General features: G+C 42.7%; 1 protein-coding gene across 7 annotated transcripts in view; it reads right to left on the bottom strand.

Moving 5' to 3' along the window:
* LOC138759100 (fas-binding factor 1 homolog) overlaps window positions 1-16,085 on the bottom strand; it is a 155,363-nt gene that overhangs the window by 127,520 nt on the left and 11,758 nt on the right. For 4 of the 7 annotated variants that reach the window (XM_069929008.1, XM_069929006.1, XM_069929005.1 and 1 more), the window contains 3 exons: window positions 15,408-15,483; window positions 11,466-11,493; window positions 7,863-7,904 (listed from right to left, as the gene is read on the bottom strand). In XM_069929008.1, the coding sequence (XP_069785109.1) occupies window positions 7,863-7,904; window positions 11,466-11,493; window positions 15,408-15,410 (73 nt within the window). In that variant the 5' untranslated portion in view covers window positions 15,411-15,483. Of the gene's footprint in view, window positions 1-7,862; window positions 7,905-11,465; window positions 11,494-12,184; window positions 12,351-15,407; window positions 15,484-16,085 lie in introns of those variants that run through there. The other 3 variants (XM_069929010.1, XM_069929004.1, XM_069929009.1) reach the window with 3 other exon arrangements.

Raw genomic sequence — 16,085 nt, 5'->3', positions numbered from 1 at the left:
CTGCAGTCTAAATATGCCGCATAAAACAGTACTCCACAACAGAGTCTTCATTTCATAAGTATGGCAAACTCACTGATTCTCTCAACTGCACCTCTTCCCATGGCATTTCCTGTACAGATACCATTCCATTCTCCCAGCTTCTCTGCCTTCACTGGATCCGATCGTAAGACAAGGCATTGCATTCCAGGACATCTAAGATATCTTCCTTTTCCAAGCAATGCAGCTATCTACCTCCAATCTCTCAGAGACCTCCTCATATCCAAACAGAACAGGGATAGGTAAACAAGAAGTCTGCAATGCTGGGATCTAGTGCCGAACACAAAAGTACAGGTCAAGCAGCATCCTTGGAAAGAATAGGCAATTGGTTTCAGGCCTAGCCCATTTTCTGGTGTGCTGAAACTCCAGTAAGGAGGTATGGGGGTGGGGGAAGAGTATGAGGGAGAAGCACACAGGCTGGCATGTGATAGGTGCATACAGGTAGGCGGGTGATAAGGAAGGGGGAAGAGGGCTGAGATTTCTAGTTTCCTCACCTTTCATCCCACCAGCCTCAGCACATCATCCACTGCCCTTTCCAACAGCTTCAATGCCATCCTACTACTAGACACATCTACCCTTCCCCACCCCTTTCTGCCTTCCACAAGAATCACTGACTACATTGACCATTCATCCCTCCCCATTCACATCTTCATGGCCCCTGGTTCTTTTCTCTGCAACTGCATGAGGTGTCACACTTGCTCTTATTCTTCTTCCCTAAGCACCATCCAGTGACTTAGACAGCCCTTCCACAGGCAGCAAAGATTGGCGTGCACCTCCTCTTACCTTGTCTATTGGATTCAATCCTCCTGATGTAGCCTCCTCTACATTGATTAAACCAAACGCAAACTTGCATCTACACTCTGTCTGGACTGTCTATCCTGGGTCCCATTTGCTCCTCATTCCATTCCCACGCCGACCTGTCTGTCTCAGGACTTCTCCAATGCCAATGTGAGGCTCATATAAACCAGAGGACTAACACTTTATATTCCACCTGGGGAGCCTAAAGCTCAATTGTATGAACACTGAATCTTCTAATTTCAGGTAACGAGTCCCCTCAGTCTTTTCCCTTTTCTGCTCTTCCCCTCACCCCTTTTTTAACCCCATCCCCCCCTATTCATTCCTATCCTCCCTCCTTGTTGGTTCTATTCCCACCCCCATCTCCCCACTGGATTCTTCTGCTCTCTCCTCTCCCTTCGGTTCCATCTACCCTCTCTTTAAACCACCATTCTCACCTTCTCTATAATCAGATTCCAGCCCTGGCAGCCTTCCAATCTCTCCATGACTCACTTCCCTCCACCTGAACCGTTCTTTTTTCTTGCCTCCTTCCCTCCGTTTGTCTGGCATATGCGAGTGCTCTGCCTGATTCACCAATGTCATACAGGCCTGTCTCACCTCTTCAACCTGTGCTTTGTAACACTGGCTTCTGTACTGACTTCCCTCAGACCTGAAGAAGAGTTTCGGCTAAAACTATCAACCATTCATAAACTCTTTCTGATGTTGTTTGGCCCACTAGGTTCCTCCAGCAGAGAGTGTTTAGCTATTAAACAATTCCTTCTACCTGTGGGAGGTCTCTAACCTCATTGTTTGCAAACCCCACTCTGGCTGGTTCCATCGAGAACCATAAAGATCCACAAACTTAATTGTCCCAGTAGACCCATTGTTTCCGCCTGCTCCTGCCTCCTGAAATGCTATCTTCATATCTCAGCTCCATTTTATTCCCCCTCTCGTCCCTCCCTCTTTGCATCCATGATGTTCTCCATCACTTCAAAACTTATAGTTCCCTCAACTTGACCACCCCAATTTCACCATGAGATCCAAACTCTATACACCTCCAACCCCCATATCAAATGTCTAAAGCCCTTTGTTTCTATCTCAACAAAAGACCCAACTAGTCCCCCTTTACCACCCCCTTCATCTGCTTGGAAGAACTTGTTCTCACCCTCAATAACTTCCCTTTTCTCTATGTCCCATGGGTACCATGAGAGAGTTATAGGTATTTAGCCCATCGTGTCTGCTCCAACATTTAATCATGAGCTGATCCATTTTCCCCACTCAGCCCCACTGCCCAGCCTTCTTCCCATAATCTTTGATACCCTGGCTAGTCAAGAACCAATCAATTTCTGCCTTAAATACACCCAATGACTTGGTCTCCACCACCGTCAGTGGCAACAAATTCCACAGATTTACCACTTTCTGGCTGAAGAATTATCTCGGGATTTCTGTTCTTAGTGGATGCCTTTCAAACCTGACGTTGTGTCCTCTTGTCCAACACACCCCCTCCATGGGAAATAACCATCTACCGCACATATCCCAGCTATGCTGCCCTTTTGTTGGTTATGTGGAGCAATCCATACTACAAGCCTACACAGGAAAGGCCCCTCAACTCTTCCTCCACTACATTAATGTTTACATTAGTGGTGCCTCATGAACCCATGAAGAGCTCATCACCTTCATCCTCTTTGCTGCTAACTTTCCTCCCGACCTCAAATTCGCCTGGTCTCTGGCAACACTCTCCTCTTCCTCAACCTTTCTGTCTCCATCTCAGGAGAAAAATTCTCTAACGACATTTTCTACAAACCTACCAACTCTCACAGTTACCTTGATGGCATCTCGTCACACCCTGTACCCTGTAAGGATTCTATTCTCTCTCTCAATTCCTCCATCTCCATCGCATATGTTCCCACAATGAGGTCCTCCATTCCAGAACATCCGAGATATCTTCCTTCTTCAAATTATAAGGCAACAACTCAGCCCTCAGCTGCATCGCCTCTGCCCCTAGATGCAAGGACAGGATTCCTTGTCCTTGTGTGCCACTCCACCAGACTCTGCCGAGTTTCTCCAGCATTTTGTGTTTTTACTTTAACCACAGTGACTACAGATTTTCATGATTTACATGCAACATATTATCCTCTACAATTTCCGCCACTTAAAATACAATCCCACCACCAAATACATCTTCCCCTCTTCCCCCGCTTTCCATAGGGACCACTCCCCCCCGGGACTCCCTCATCCACTAATCCCTTCCACTTGACCCCACATCACATTTGGGGCCCCAAACAGAACTTCCAAGTGAAGCAACATTTGTGAATTTCTAAAGGTCATTTACTGCATTCAGTGCCCATTATGGCCTCCTCTACATTGGAGACACTAGTCGCAGACTTAGCACTTTCACTCTGCTGTACTAACAGAGACATCCCAGAGGTCAACCATTTCAGTTCCACACCGCATTTCCTCACTGCATGTCCGTCCATTGCCTCATGAATTGCAAGATCTAGGCCACCTGCAAATAGGAGGAACAACACCTAGTTTTCCATTTGGGCACTCTCCAAACAGATGCTTTAACTTCTCTAGTTTTCCATTTCAAAACTCTCCAACCAGATGGGCTTAACTTCTCTAGTTTTCCATTTTGACACTCTCCAACCAGATGGCCTTAACTTCTCTAGTTTTCCATTTCGACACTCAACTTCTCTAGTTTCTGTTAGGCCTCTCCCCTGTCTCTTTCTCCTTTCCTCTCTGTTGAGAGGGGTACCCACTCCCCGGATCACTTCTCTGCATTTTTCTCTTCTGCCCTCCCAACTTTAAGGCATGGACAGAGTAGAGGTTGTTTTCCACAGTAGGAGAGTTTAGGACAAGAGGGGACAACTTCGGCCTTGAAGGGTGTCCACTAAGAACACAGGAATTTCTTTTGCCAGAAGGTGGTAACTCTGTGGAATTTGTTGCCACAGCTGTTGTGGAGGCTGGGTCATTGGGTGCATATAAGATAGAAATTGATAAGTCCTTGATTAGCCAGGGCATCAAAGATTATGAGGAGCCAAGCAGTGGGACTGGGTGAGAAAAATGGTGGAGCAGACTCAATCGGCTGAAGGGCCTATTTCTGCTCCTATGTCTTATGGTCTTTATCAACCTATGACCTCTTACCTGTTGTCCTATGCTCATCCCCCTGCATCTTTCTCCCTCCTGTAAAAGTTTAAACCTTGTATTTTTAACTTTTAGTTAATTCTGTGCCTATCTCTTTAAGAGAGCTATTATTTGTAGTGTTACCATAGTGACTATGATGTCATTCGTAATATCTGCCCAGACTAACGACACTTGCTCATTACTCTACGACATGTGTTTCTCTTCAAATATCGTTATGCATTTCTTTAAAGTTTGAGCTTCTTTATACAAGTTTATATCGCCATCATACAGTAAATGCTTTGTTATTCATCATTATGAAAGTCAATGCGAAGTTATGCAAAATGTTTATTTGTTTTATTAATGAATTAAAGCAACAAAACAGAACTGGATTCATTGGATTAAGGAGACTGAAGTTCAGAATATTGTAGCTCATGCTTTTGGAAGATGATACTCTAAAATTAGGATATATTAGAATAAGGAAAGTGTTGTCTATTCCTCCCTCCTTTCGGGGGGGGGGGGGGGGGGGCCAACCTTTTAATTCAGGTGCCTGGCTGTTTTTTGCTTATACCCGATGAAGGGAACAGGCCCAAAATATGGGTTACCCTTTGCTTCCCATGGATGTTGTATGACCTGCCGAATTTCTCCTGCGCTTTTCTATATCGCACTACAATTACAGCATCTGCAGACTTTCTTTTTAACTCAATTCCTTCTATCTGTTTGCTGTCAAACTTGTGCATAAGCAGTTGGACAAAAGTGAATACTATTAACTATTAAAAGAATAAAGCAAGTAAACATGAGTCATGACTGCAAGAGGGAAAGATGGGGCTGAATTTGTCACATATCTTCATGAAGGATTCCTGACACAGTTTGTGGACCGGCTGATGAGAGGAGAGACCACACTGAATCTAATTCTGGGAAATGACCCTTGACTGCAGAACATTTTGGAGAGAGTGACCACAACTCCATTCGCTTTACCATAGCTAGGGAAAAGAAAAAAAACAGACAAAACAGGAAAGTGCTTTACTGGAGAAGGGCTAATTACAAAGGGATGAGGCAGGAACTAGCGACAGTGAATTGGAAAGATATGTTCAAGGTGAAAGCACAGAAGTGGAGGAAGTTTAGGGACCACGTGCTGGATAGAACAGTATAGGTTTGTCCCATTGAGAGAAGAAAATGATGGTAGGAAAAGGGAACCGTAGTTGACAAAACAGACGAGGCAACTAGTCAAGAGGAAGAAGGAAGCAAAGTTAGATATAGGAAGAAGGAAACACGAGAAAGATATGGCTGCCAGGAAGGAGCTTAAAAAAGGACTTGGGAGAGCTCGAAGAGGGCATGAGAAGGCCTTGGCATGTAGAATTAAGGAGAAGCCAAGCATTTTATGCCTACGTGAAGAACATAAGGATGACGAGAATAAGCATGGGCTGCTGAAGGATAAAGGAGGCGAAATGTGCCTGGAGGTGGAAGAGGCTGGGGAAGTCTTAAATGAATACTTTACTTCAGTATTTTCAAAAGAAAAGGACCTTGGTCAGGGTGAGGTTGAAATTGAACAGGCCTGTGATCTGGATAATGAGGAGATTAAGGAAGAGGAAGTGTTGGATCTTCTTAGATCCATCAAGATTGTCAAGTCCCCAGGGCCAGACGCAATATACCCAAGGCTGCTGTGGAAAGTGAGAGAAGAGATAGCTGAGACAGTGGCTATGATCTTTGAAACCTCTATGGCCACAGGGGATGTGCCAGAGGATTGGAGAATGGCAGATATGGTCCCTTTGTTTAAGAAGGGTAATAGGGAGAATCCTGGGAATTAAAGTCCGGTGAGTCTTATGTCAATGATGGGCAAATTATTGGAGAAAATTCTTAAGGAATTCTGCTCTACTCCCCATGACTGTGGAGCCAGGCACAATTCCAATGCCATCTACAAGCTTTCCGACAACAACACAGTTGTTGGCAGAATCACAAATGACAATGAGGAAGCGTAAGGGGGGAGATAAATCAACTCGTTGAATGGTGCTTTGATAACAACCTTGCACTCAACTTCAGCAAAACCAAGGAGGTGATTGTGGACTTCAGGAGGAAGTCAGGGGAAAAAGACCAGCGGTTATACTTTCTTAGGCGTCTGAGGAGATTTGGCATGTCACCGGAGACTATTTCCACAGGTGTACCATGTATTCTGACAGGTTGCATCACTGTCAGGTATGGATATGCCAACTCTCAGGACAAGAATAAACTCTAGAGGTTTGTTAACTTGGCCTGCAACATCACAGGCACCAGAACTCACTCCATCGAGGACATCTACATGAGGCTGTGTCTTAAAAAAGCAGCCTCTATCCTCAAAGATCCCCTCCACCCAGCCCATGTCTCTTCACTCTGCTACCATTGGGGAAAGGTACAGGTGCCTGAAGACGAGCACTCAGCAGCACAAGGACAGCTTCTTCCCCATTGCCATCGGATTCCTGAATAATCAATAGTTTTATGAACCCACAGACACCATCTTACTTCTCGTGCACTATTATTTTTTTCCTTACAGTGATTTAGTAAGATGTATAAAATGAATGTACAACTGTGATGTTGTTGCAAATCACCGAATTTCATGACTTGTTCATGACAAATTCGAATTCTGAGGTTAGGATCTATGAGCGTTTGGAGAAGTACAGTCTGCTCAAGGACAGTCAGTACGGCTTTATGAAGAGAACGTCGTGTCTCACAAGTTTAATTGAGTTTTTTGAGGAGGTAACAAAAGAAACTGATGAGGGTCGGGCAGTAGATGTGGTCGACATGGATTTTAGCAAGGCATTTGATGAGGTCCCCCACAAGAAACTCATCCAGAAAGTCATCCATGAAGCACAGGATCAGTGGAACCTTGGCTGTATGGCTAAAAAATTAGCTTGCAGGAAGAAAGCAGAGTAGTAGTGGAAGGAAAGTATTCTACCTAGACTAGGGGAAGTGCTGCAGGGATCTGTTCTTGGACCCCCTGCTCTTCGTGATTTTTATAAATGACCTGGATGAAGAAGCGAAAGGATGGGTTAGTAAGTTTGTGGATGACATGAAGTTGGAGCAGTTGTGGATGGAGCTGAAGGTTGCAGATGGTTAAAAAAGGATGTAGATAGGATGCAGAGTTGGACAGAAAAATGGCAGGAGTTCAATCTGGATAAGTGCGAGGTGTTGCAATTTGGAAGGACATACCAGAAGGCTTGTTCAGGGTTAATGGTCAGTTACTTAGGAGTGTGGATGAATAGAGGGACCTTGAGGTTCAAATCCATACATAGGATAGGATAGTTAAGAAGGCCTGGGTTTATGCTGGGTTTCATTAATGGGGGAGTTAAATTCAGGAGTAGAGAGGTCATATTGCAATTCTACAAATCTCTAGTAAGACCACACTTAAGAGTATTGTGTTCAGTTCTGGTCACCTCATTATAAAAAGGATATGGGCGTCATGGAGGGGTGCAGAGGAAATTTACCAGGATGTTGCTTGGATTGGGAAACAAGTCACGAGACAAGGTTAGCAGAGCTGGGACTTTTCCCTGTGGAGGGTAGAAGGATAAGAGTAGAGGTTTACAAGATTATGAGAGGCATAGATAGTGTGGACAGCCAGCCCCTGTTTTTCATGGCAGAAATTGCAAACAGCAGAGGACATATGTTCAAAGTTAGGGAGGTTAGGCAAGTTTAGGGGAGACATCAGGGGTATTTTTTTTAATTTTTTTTTAATACACTGAGTTGTGGGAGACTGGAATGCATTGCCTGGGATGGTGGTGGAGGCTGAAACATTGGGGCCATTTAAGAGACTCTTAAATGGACACATGGATGAAGGAAAATTAGAGGGTTACAGTGGGTGGGTTTAGTACTCTTTTTATTAAGGGATATATGGGTCAGTACAACAGAGAGCCGAATGGGCTGTATTGTGCTGTAGTGTTCAATGTTCTATATCAAATTACCATCGTCTCCGAGCAGGTCATCCAGTACATCATCGATCGACTCTGTAAAAGAAAACAAGCTTGTTTACACCACTAAATATAACATTGTCCCTCACTGCTTGATTTATAATGATGGCATCTAACATCGTACAGAAAAAGGTACCGGTAATACCCCCAACACATCCAGTCTATTCTGACTCTGAGCTAATTCCCAGCTCCTTCCACATCATTCTGTAAATATTTCCTTTATATCTATAGTCTTAATGTCATTGAGTTGAATTGACACACAGACTGCGAGCTGCTGGAGACTGGTCCATAGAACCAAGTACCAATCCAGGATTTGACAGAGTGCTGCGGGCAAGAAGGGATCCCCAAAGGGCCCTCAGACATGAAAGGTTTCCTTATTGTATCAGAGGGTTGTACCTGGTGATCAAATTGAGGTCTGCTGCAGAGGCTGCAGGAGCACGGACATTCAGTAAGCCCTTTCATGCAGTGAAAAAGCACGACTGTAAAGGTTGAGATTCTCTGCCCTTACGTTGGGAGGGAAAAATCTATGAATGCGCCGTGGCTGACTCCAAGGTGTCGATTGCAATCCCTCTCACAGAAGAATCATCTGCAGAATGTTGTGTTCCCCCCGCCTCGCATGAATGGAATGCCGCTGCAAGCGGCTGACTAGAGCCAGGCTGACGATGTCGTCGGCCCATCTCCCCTCTCTCACCCCTACCAATCGCCCATCTCCCTCCATGACCCCGTCAGGGCCAGGGGCAGCCGTCGGGAGCCTTCAGGGCCAGGGGCGGCCAACTGAATGTCCTTGCTCCCAGCAGACCTCATTTTGATCCATCGGCACCTCATCGAGCTGCTTCTGCCTTCAGGGCCACTCATCAGTGGCTTAAAATCTGGCAGAGTGATGGCCATAATCCTCCACGTAGCTGGAACTGATCTGGAAAACACAGAATGGTTCCAGCTGCGTGGAGAATTATGCGTAAGGAAGACAGCCATAGCTCTGCCATGTATTTATGATGGGTGGCACCACTGCACCAGTTACCTCACCTCCATCATCTCTGGAGGGCGCTATGAGGTGCCGGTCAACATGAATGTGACGCAGGAGCAGCCTTTTAGGGAACTCCATTAAAGGCAAGTTTATATTTTTCCGTCTGCGCTTATAACTGCTCTCCAGGCAGAGGAGTGGGCATGAAAGGGCCTGATGTCTCTTAAATTACTCTCTTTTGCTTCTCTCTCTTTCTTCTTGTAAGGAACACTGGGCAATAGTAATGGCAACTATTTGTCTGCCTTACAGAAGGCAAGAGAGAATTTTGTGTAATATTACATATTCTGTATTATTACATGACAATAAAGACATCTTGAAAATTCACAAAGCATATGGAACCATGAGAATCAATGAAGATCAGAGTACAAAAGAATAGAAATGATGTTGAAACTCCAGAAAACACTGGTTAGGTTGCAACTTGAGTTTGGTCTCCAATATTGGTCACCTTGCTTTCAGAAGGATGGAAAGGTCTGAGGGAAAGAATTTATTGGATAATTCCAAGCTCGAAGGACTTCACCCATGAGGTTAGATAGAGGAAACCTCAAATTGGAGGAAAGAAGATTGAGATGAGATTTCATAGAAGCCAATTAAAGTGAATGGCCAGCATGTTCCAGTAAGGAGCAAGGTCAGGGATGGCAAGTTCACAGAAACTGAATGACGAGAGGTCATGAAATTCAGTCAAAAAAAGGGAAGCAACTGCAAGGTTAGGAAGCTAAACATGGAGGAATATAAGGATTGCAGAAAGAGCTCAAGCAGAGCTCTAGGAAGTCTAAAATGGGCCATTGGTGATAAGGTAAAAATCATGAAAGCCATTGATAAGGTAGATAGTCAATCTTTTTTTCTGAAAAAATGTCACATGCATTTAAGGTGATGAGGAGAAAGTTCAAAGGAGATATCTAGGGCCCTTCCACCCCCCCCCCCCCCCCCCCCCACACTAGAGTGGTAAGGTGCTTGGAATGGACTGCCCGGAGAGGTGGAGGAAGCAGATTCAACAGTAGCATTTGTGGCTTATAGCTAGACATCTGAATATGCAAAAAAATTAAAGTTTTAATTTAAATTGTACATTATATTTGGTGCAGGGATGTGGGCCAAAGGGTTTGTTCCGACACTGTGGTGTTCCATTTTCTATGTGTTTCATCTCATAGTGGGTTTCAGTAAACAGAGGGAAGGTATTTCCAAAAATCAGGTGGTTCATGGACCTGAGGATACATTTAAAATCTTGGGCTAAAAAAATCAATCAAATGGTGTTGGAGAAAAATCTCTCTAATACAGAGAGTAGGTCTGCCGTGAATCTCACTGCTTGTTTGTGGTGGAAATTGGACAAGTGAAAGTACATGAGAATCAAACAGCTGGAATTATGCATCAAATGGCCTCCATCTCCCTCATACCATTTTATGATACGACAATATTTGGTGTTCACAATGGACAGGTATCAAATTGGGATACAAGCTGAAGGGTTGGGTTTCTTCTTGTAAGCTATTGAGAAAAAAAAGGAATAACTGTGGGTAATCAGAGCTCTGAAGCCACAGCATGAGAGTTAGAAAATATTGCACACCAAACTTAAGTCATCCAGTTCACAAGATATATTTTTGTCTAGAAGCTGAAAATTGCTAAAACACTGAGTAAATTTCCTGCACCAAAGCTGTCTCCAAATAGGTCAATGACATCACTCTTCAAGACAAAGAAATTTAAGAAAGCAAGCATTTAGTCCTAAAAAGCAGGTGGAGAAATGATCTAGGAATCCATAATATGCATTAAAAAAAATCACAGGCAGCCACAAGTGGGGTAGGGAAGAAGATTGGCTCCAATTCTATGTTTAACACTTAACATAGTTTCTCAATCTTACAGCACAGAGCTATCCAAGCTGGCATTCTGGCTAGTCTCATTAAACTTCGTTTGGTGCATACCCTTCGAAAACATTCTTATCCCTAAATTTGTCCAAATGTACTTTAAGCACGGTTAGAATAAAGGATAGTGCAACGTCATTATAGCTCCAGTGAACAAGGTTCAAATCCGGCACTGTCTGTAAGGACTTTGTATGTTTTCTCCATGTCTATGTGGATTTCTTCACACCCTTCCAAAACCTATGGGGTTTGTAAGTTAATAGGAGTATTTTGGCAACACAGGCCTGGTACAATGCTGTATCTCTACATTAAAAAATAAAAACATTAGAATTGTGTCAGTTTTTACAGTTTCTTCTGGTTGTTCATTCTCGATACAGACCACTCTCTGAAAGAAAAGGTTGCCCCACAGGTTACATCTGAGAAAATCTGTACATTGTCTTTGTACCCTATGAAGTTGTCAAGGAGAAGCCATGATCTTGTTTACCCTCTTTTATACCAAACAACCCAGTCAGTACTCTAGGTTCATTTCAATAGTTGTTCAAAGGCTGGAAATCAGACAATTACACCAATAATCACTTGGCCAATTGTGACCAAAATAGAATGGAAGGAGACTAAACATGGCAGGTCTTATAAAAACTTCATTGGATATTTTTAAATGCTTCTTCAATTATGAAGGGTCAGTTCTTGTACAGTTTTCCCTTTTGAAAGCAAGTGAACAAAATTCATTCTTACCTCGAAAACCTTTCTTCTGTTTTGATCCCTGAAATACAAACAGACTGGGTCACATTTTACTTTCAAAGTATAATTTTTTTTTTTAAATTCCATTTGAATACAAAGCTGTACACACATTAAAAACCTTACAATGAGGAAATCTTTAAAAGATATGCTGCTCAAAATGATGAGATGGAATATTGGAAGAAGAGAATCTGGTGATTTAGTATCAAGACAACAACCTCTCTCTCTCAATGTCAGCAAAACAAAGGAGCCGATCCTGGACTTCAAGTGGAAGGAGACGGGGTTGGGGAAATAGAACCCACATCAATGGATCTGAAGTGGAGACAATAGATAGCTTCAAGTACTTGGGAGTAAATATTTCCAGTGGCCTGACCTGGATCAACCTCATTGACGGGACAGTCAAAGTGCACCAACAGCTCTAAATGTTTTGGAAGACTAGAGAAGTTCGGCATGCCCCCACCAACTTCTAAAGGTGCACATTGAAAGTGTTAGATCCATCACAGAATAGCACAGCAGCTGCTCTGTTCAAGATCAGAAGAAGCTTCAGAAGAGGTGAATGCTACTCAGAACATTACACAAATCTCTCCCACTCTCCAGGAAAGGCAGCTAAAGCACTAAAGGACCTCCCATCCATTCACTTTCTAAAGTCACTTAATGTTGCATAAATCCAGAGAAAAACAACAAAAGGAATTAATTTACTTTTATCTTATACTCACCAATTTATCCAATGCATACATGTCCAGAAATGTTAAGAAATGCCATGGAATATTGCAAATTTCCTTCTTGATATTGGCAATATCTTCATCATTTTGTGTGACATGACTATTGTGTTAGATGAGTTCAAAACTGAGCATCTTGATCTGATGTGCAATGCCCTAGTTCTTCTATTTCCTCTGAACAAAACTGCCCTGCCCTCACCAACGTGAAATGAAACCAATATTTCAGCATTTTAGTAAAAAAGAAACTTAGTGGGGTGAACCATCATGAACTTGGTCTTATCGAGGCCAAAAATATACATTGCTTTTTTTTTTAAATCTATGAAGTTGTAAAGAAGGAAAAGCCATGACCTCGTTTTACCCTCTTTTATACTGAAAAACCCAGCCAATATTTTCAATGTGCACCTGTAGAAGTTGGTTAATTTGTGTATTTGAGGGACATGGGCTCGTAGGCCGGAATGGCCTGTTACCATGCTCTGTCTAAATTTAAAAATAAAACTGCACCAATATCACCTGCATTTATATTTTCTAGATAGAGGACTGAAAGTAGGGTCTCTGCATACAACAGATATCCAGTGAAGCAGATATTTTCTTCAATTAACAAATAAGCTTCAGACACTGGTTCAATCCCCAGATTTTCCTTGCTGTCAAAAGTGATAAAATGGGTTTAAGAAGAATTTCATCGACTCTGCAAACTATTCAAGTGAATTTAAATTAATGAAAACTAAAATTCAGAAAATATCAAAAGAATATTTAATTCAAACATTAAAGGATATCAAGGTGGAAAGGAAAAAGATGGAATGAAGAAGCTGGGGATGGGCTAGGAGATAAGACATTGGACAAATGTTAGGGGAGCATAACATAGTTTTTGTATCAAGGACTGGAGAATGCCGTTTCATCGGGTTGTACATCCAATCGGATGATAAAACTTGAACTAGTTAATGGCAGAGGGATCAAGAGTTCAGCTTCTAACTTATTGTAAGTAAGTAGGATGGCAAAGAAGGCATATGGTTTGCTTCCCTTCATCACACAATGAAGTACAAAAGTAAGGAAGTCATTTTCGAAAGGGTACATAAAAGGTGGTAGCCTGATTCAGAAGGTACGAGCTACAAGGAGAGGTTGGACAAACTTGGGTTATGTTCTCTCGAGAAAAGGCACTGGTAAAAGTGCACAAGGTCCTGAGAGGCATTGATAGGGAGGACAGTCACTAGAGGAAGGAACTTCAAGAAAAATGTGTGGGACAAATCTTTTTAAATAGAGTGGTGGGTGCCTGAAACAGGCTGCTAGCAGTAGTTGATGAAGCAGATATAATAGTAGCTGTTAAGAGGCTTCTTGATAGACAGAATATGAAGGACATGGAAGGATATCTATCAAGTGCCAACAGCAGAGCTTTAGCTTGATTGGACATCATGTTTGGCACAGACACAGCTGAAGAGTCCATTACCGTGCTTTTATTTCCAGTACGAGGTAATAATAACAACTGCTCCACTCTCTTTCTCAGACCCTGCCAACTTAAGTCTTTTTCACTTGCTGGTCCAGTCTTTGGTGGTTTGCAGAGTTTGATGGAAAATATTAAACACAAGGTTCTTTATCAAAATAACATGCAATTGAGCTTGGGAGCAAGTGGAAAAGGGAAGTGGTGTGAAATGAGGAAGAGGAGTCACCATCAGAAGAGAATTGAAAGTTTGAAACACACCGAATGCCAATGAGAGTATCAAGTGAAATTCACTGTCATATCTTTGCACAAGTACAACATACCAAAACAGCTTTCTCCAGTCCTCGGTAAAAAACACGCAGATACACAACCAGATATCACACACATACATACATATGCAGGACAAGTACTTCATCTCAGGTTTCAGATTGATTGTCAGAGTGCATACATGACATCACATGCAACCCTGAGATTCTTTTACCTCTGGGCAAGGCAGAATTACCACTAATTGGCAGTTCAAAATATAAACTGTACACAGCATATACATGTAAACAAATAAAGAACTGTAAACAGATAATGAATGTAAACTGTGCAATACAGAGAGCAAAGAAAATATGAAAAAACGAGTCTCTATATCTATACTAATCAATAAATAAATCTTGTTACATGAATATGAAAGTCTCAGATGGTTAGTGTGAGCAGATCCTTTAGTCATTCAGCATTCTCACTACCCTGCTCCTCAGCCTGGTGGTGCTGGCTCTGATACTCCTGTACCTCTTCCCCGACAGGATCAGCTGTGTTTGCAGGGTGGAAGGGGCTTTCATTGATTTTTTTCTTCAGACGACATTCCTGGTAGATCACGTCAATGTGGGGGGGAGGGGGGGGGGGAAGACTCCAGCGATCCCCTCTGTCACTCTTATAGTCCTGTGATTGACCTCCAATACATTTTTCTACAGCAACTGTTCCACACTGTGATGCAGTGAGCCAAGACACTCGATAGAGCTCCTGTAGATGGTTGACAGAATGGTGACTAGTCGCCTTGACCACTTCAGTCTTCTCAGGAAGGGCAGTTGCTGTTGCACCTTCCTGATAAGTGAGGAGACGCTGAGTGTCCGCGATAGGTCACCAGTTAAGAGAACTCCAAGGAATTTGGTGCTCTCCACTCTTTCTACTACAGAGTTGCTAATGTGTAATGGGGGTTGGTCATTCCCAATCCTCTATAGTCCATGATCATCTCCTTTATCTTGTCCCCATTGAGACTCAGGTTATTCCTCTCGCACCATATCCCGAGATGTTCCACTTCTTCTCTCCAGTGCGACTCGTCATTGTTGCTGATGAGGCCGACGACTGTTGTGTCATTTGGGATATTTTCACCACGATTCCGGGACACAGGGGCTCATTTAATCCATCCTCTATCATCTCCTTGGTGCTGGGCATTATTTCCTTTTCAAACTGATGCCCAGTTTTCCAAATCAATCAAAATTTTGCTCGACTCCGAAGATATTAAACCACAACAATTAGTCTGAAGTTTTTCAGCATTTCTATATAGAAGACGGAGGTGAAATTGCTCACTCACAGTTATGTATGATATTTGAGATGAGGATCTAAAATAAGTCAAAAGCTCCTGCTCTTCCATTAACTCTATCCCAAATAACTGGAAAAGCACCAACCTCCTAAATTCATGGCAAAAACAAAGTCTATAATTTAAACTCGAATTCTATTTCAATGCAGAATCATGATTCAACCCAAATGGAATGATGGATATGAAAGGACAATTCCCCAACTCACCATCACTGGTCAATTTCAGAAGTCTTGCATTGCATCAGCATTCATGCATAAGGTCAAAAGGGAACCACCAATTCATCTGTTCACAGAAAACCAAAAGGAATAAAAGTTAAGTCCATCATATTTAAAAATACAACACATTATTTAAATGGGGGATAACAACAATCTTTACAAATTCAGAATCTGAAATTCAGGAGAAAAGACGAGATATGCAGGTCGAGCAGCATATCTAGAGACAAAAGCAGAGTGAACACTATTTTTTTTAATATACACATACAGCCCTTTCAGCCCACGAGCCCATGCCGCTCAATTACATCCTATGAACCTACAATCCCCAGCACATTTTGAACGGTGGGAAGAAACTGCAGCCCCCAGAAGAAATCCACATGGGGAGATCGTACTAACTCCTTAAAGACAGCGTGGGATTTGAACCCCGGGAACTGTAACAGCATTCCGCTAACTGCTACACTAACCATGTCGCCCTTAGTTCAAATCAGTTATTCGTAAACAGACTGCAGTAGAAGAATTCAAATCAGTTATTCGTGAACAGACTGCAGTAGAAGAGTTCAAATCAGTTATTCGTGAACAGACTGCAGTAGAAGAGTTCAAATCAGTTATTCGTGAACAGACTGCAGTAGAAGAGTTCAAATCAGTTATTCGTGAACAGACTGCAGTAGAAGA

This window comes from Narcine bancroftii, chromosome 3, assembly GCF_036971445.1.
Source record: "Narcine bancroftii isolate sNarBan1 chromosome 3, sNarBan1.hap1, whole genome shotgun sequence".
In the NCBI taxonomy this organism is placed as follows: domain Eukaryota; kingdom Metazoa; phylum Chordata; class Chondrichthyes; order Torpediniformes; family Narcinidae; genus Narcine; species Narcine bancroftii.
This window is presented reverse-complemented; position numbering and strand designations above follow the sequence as displayed.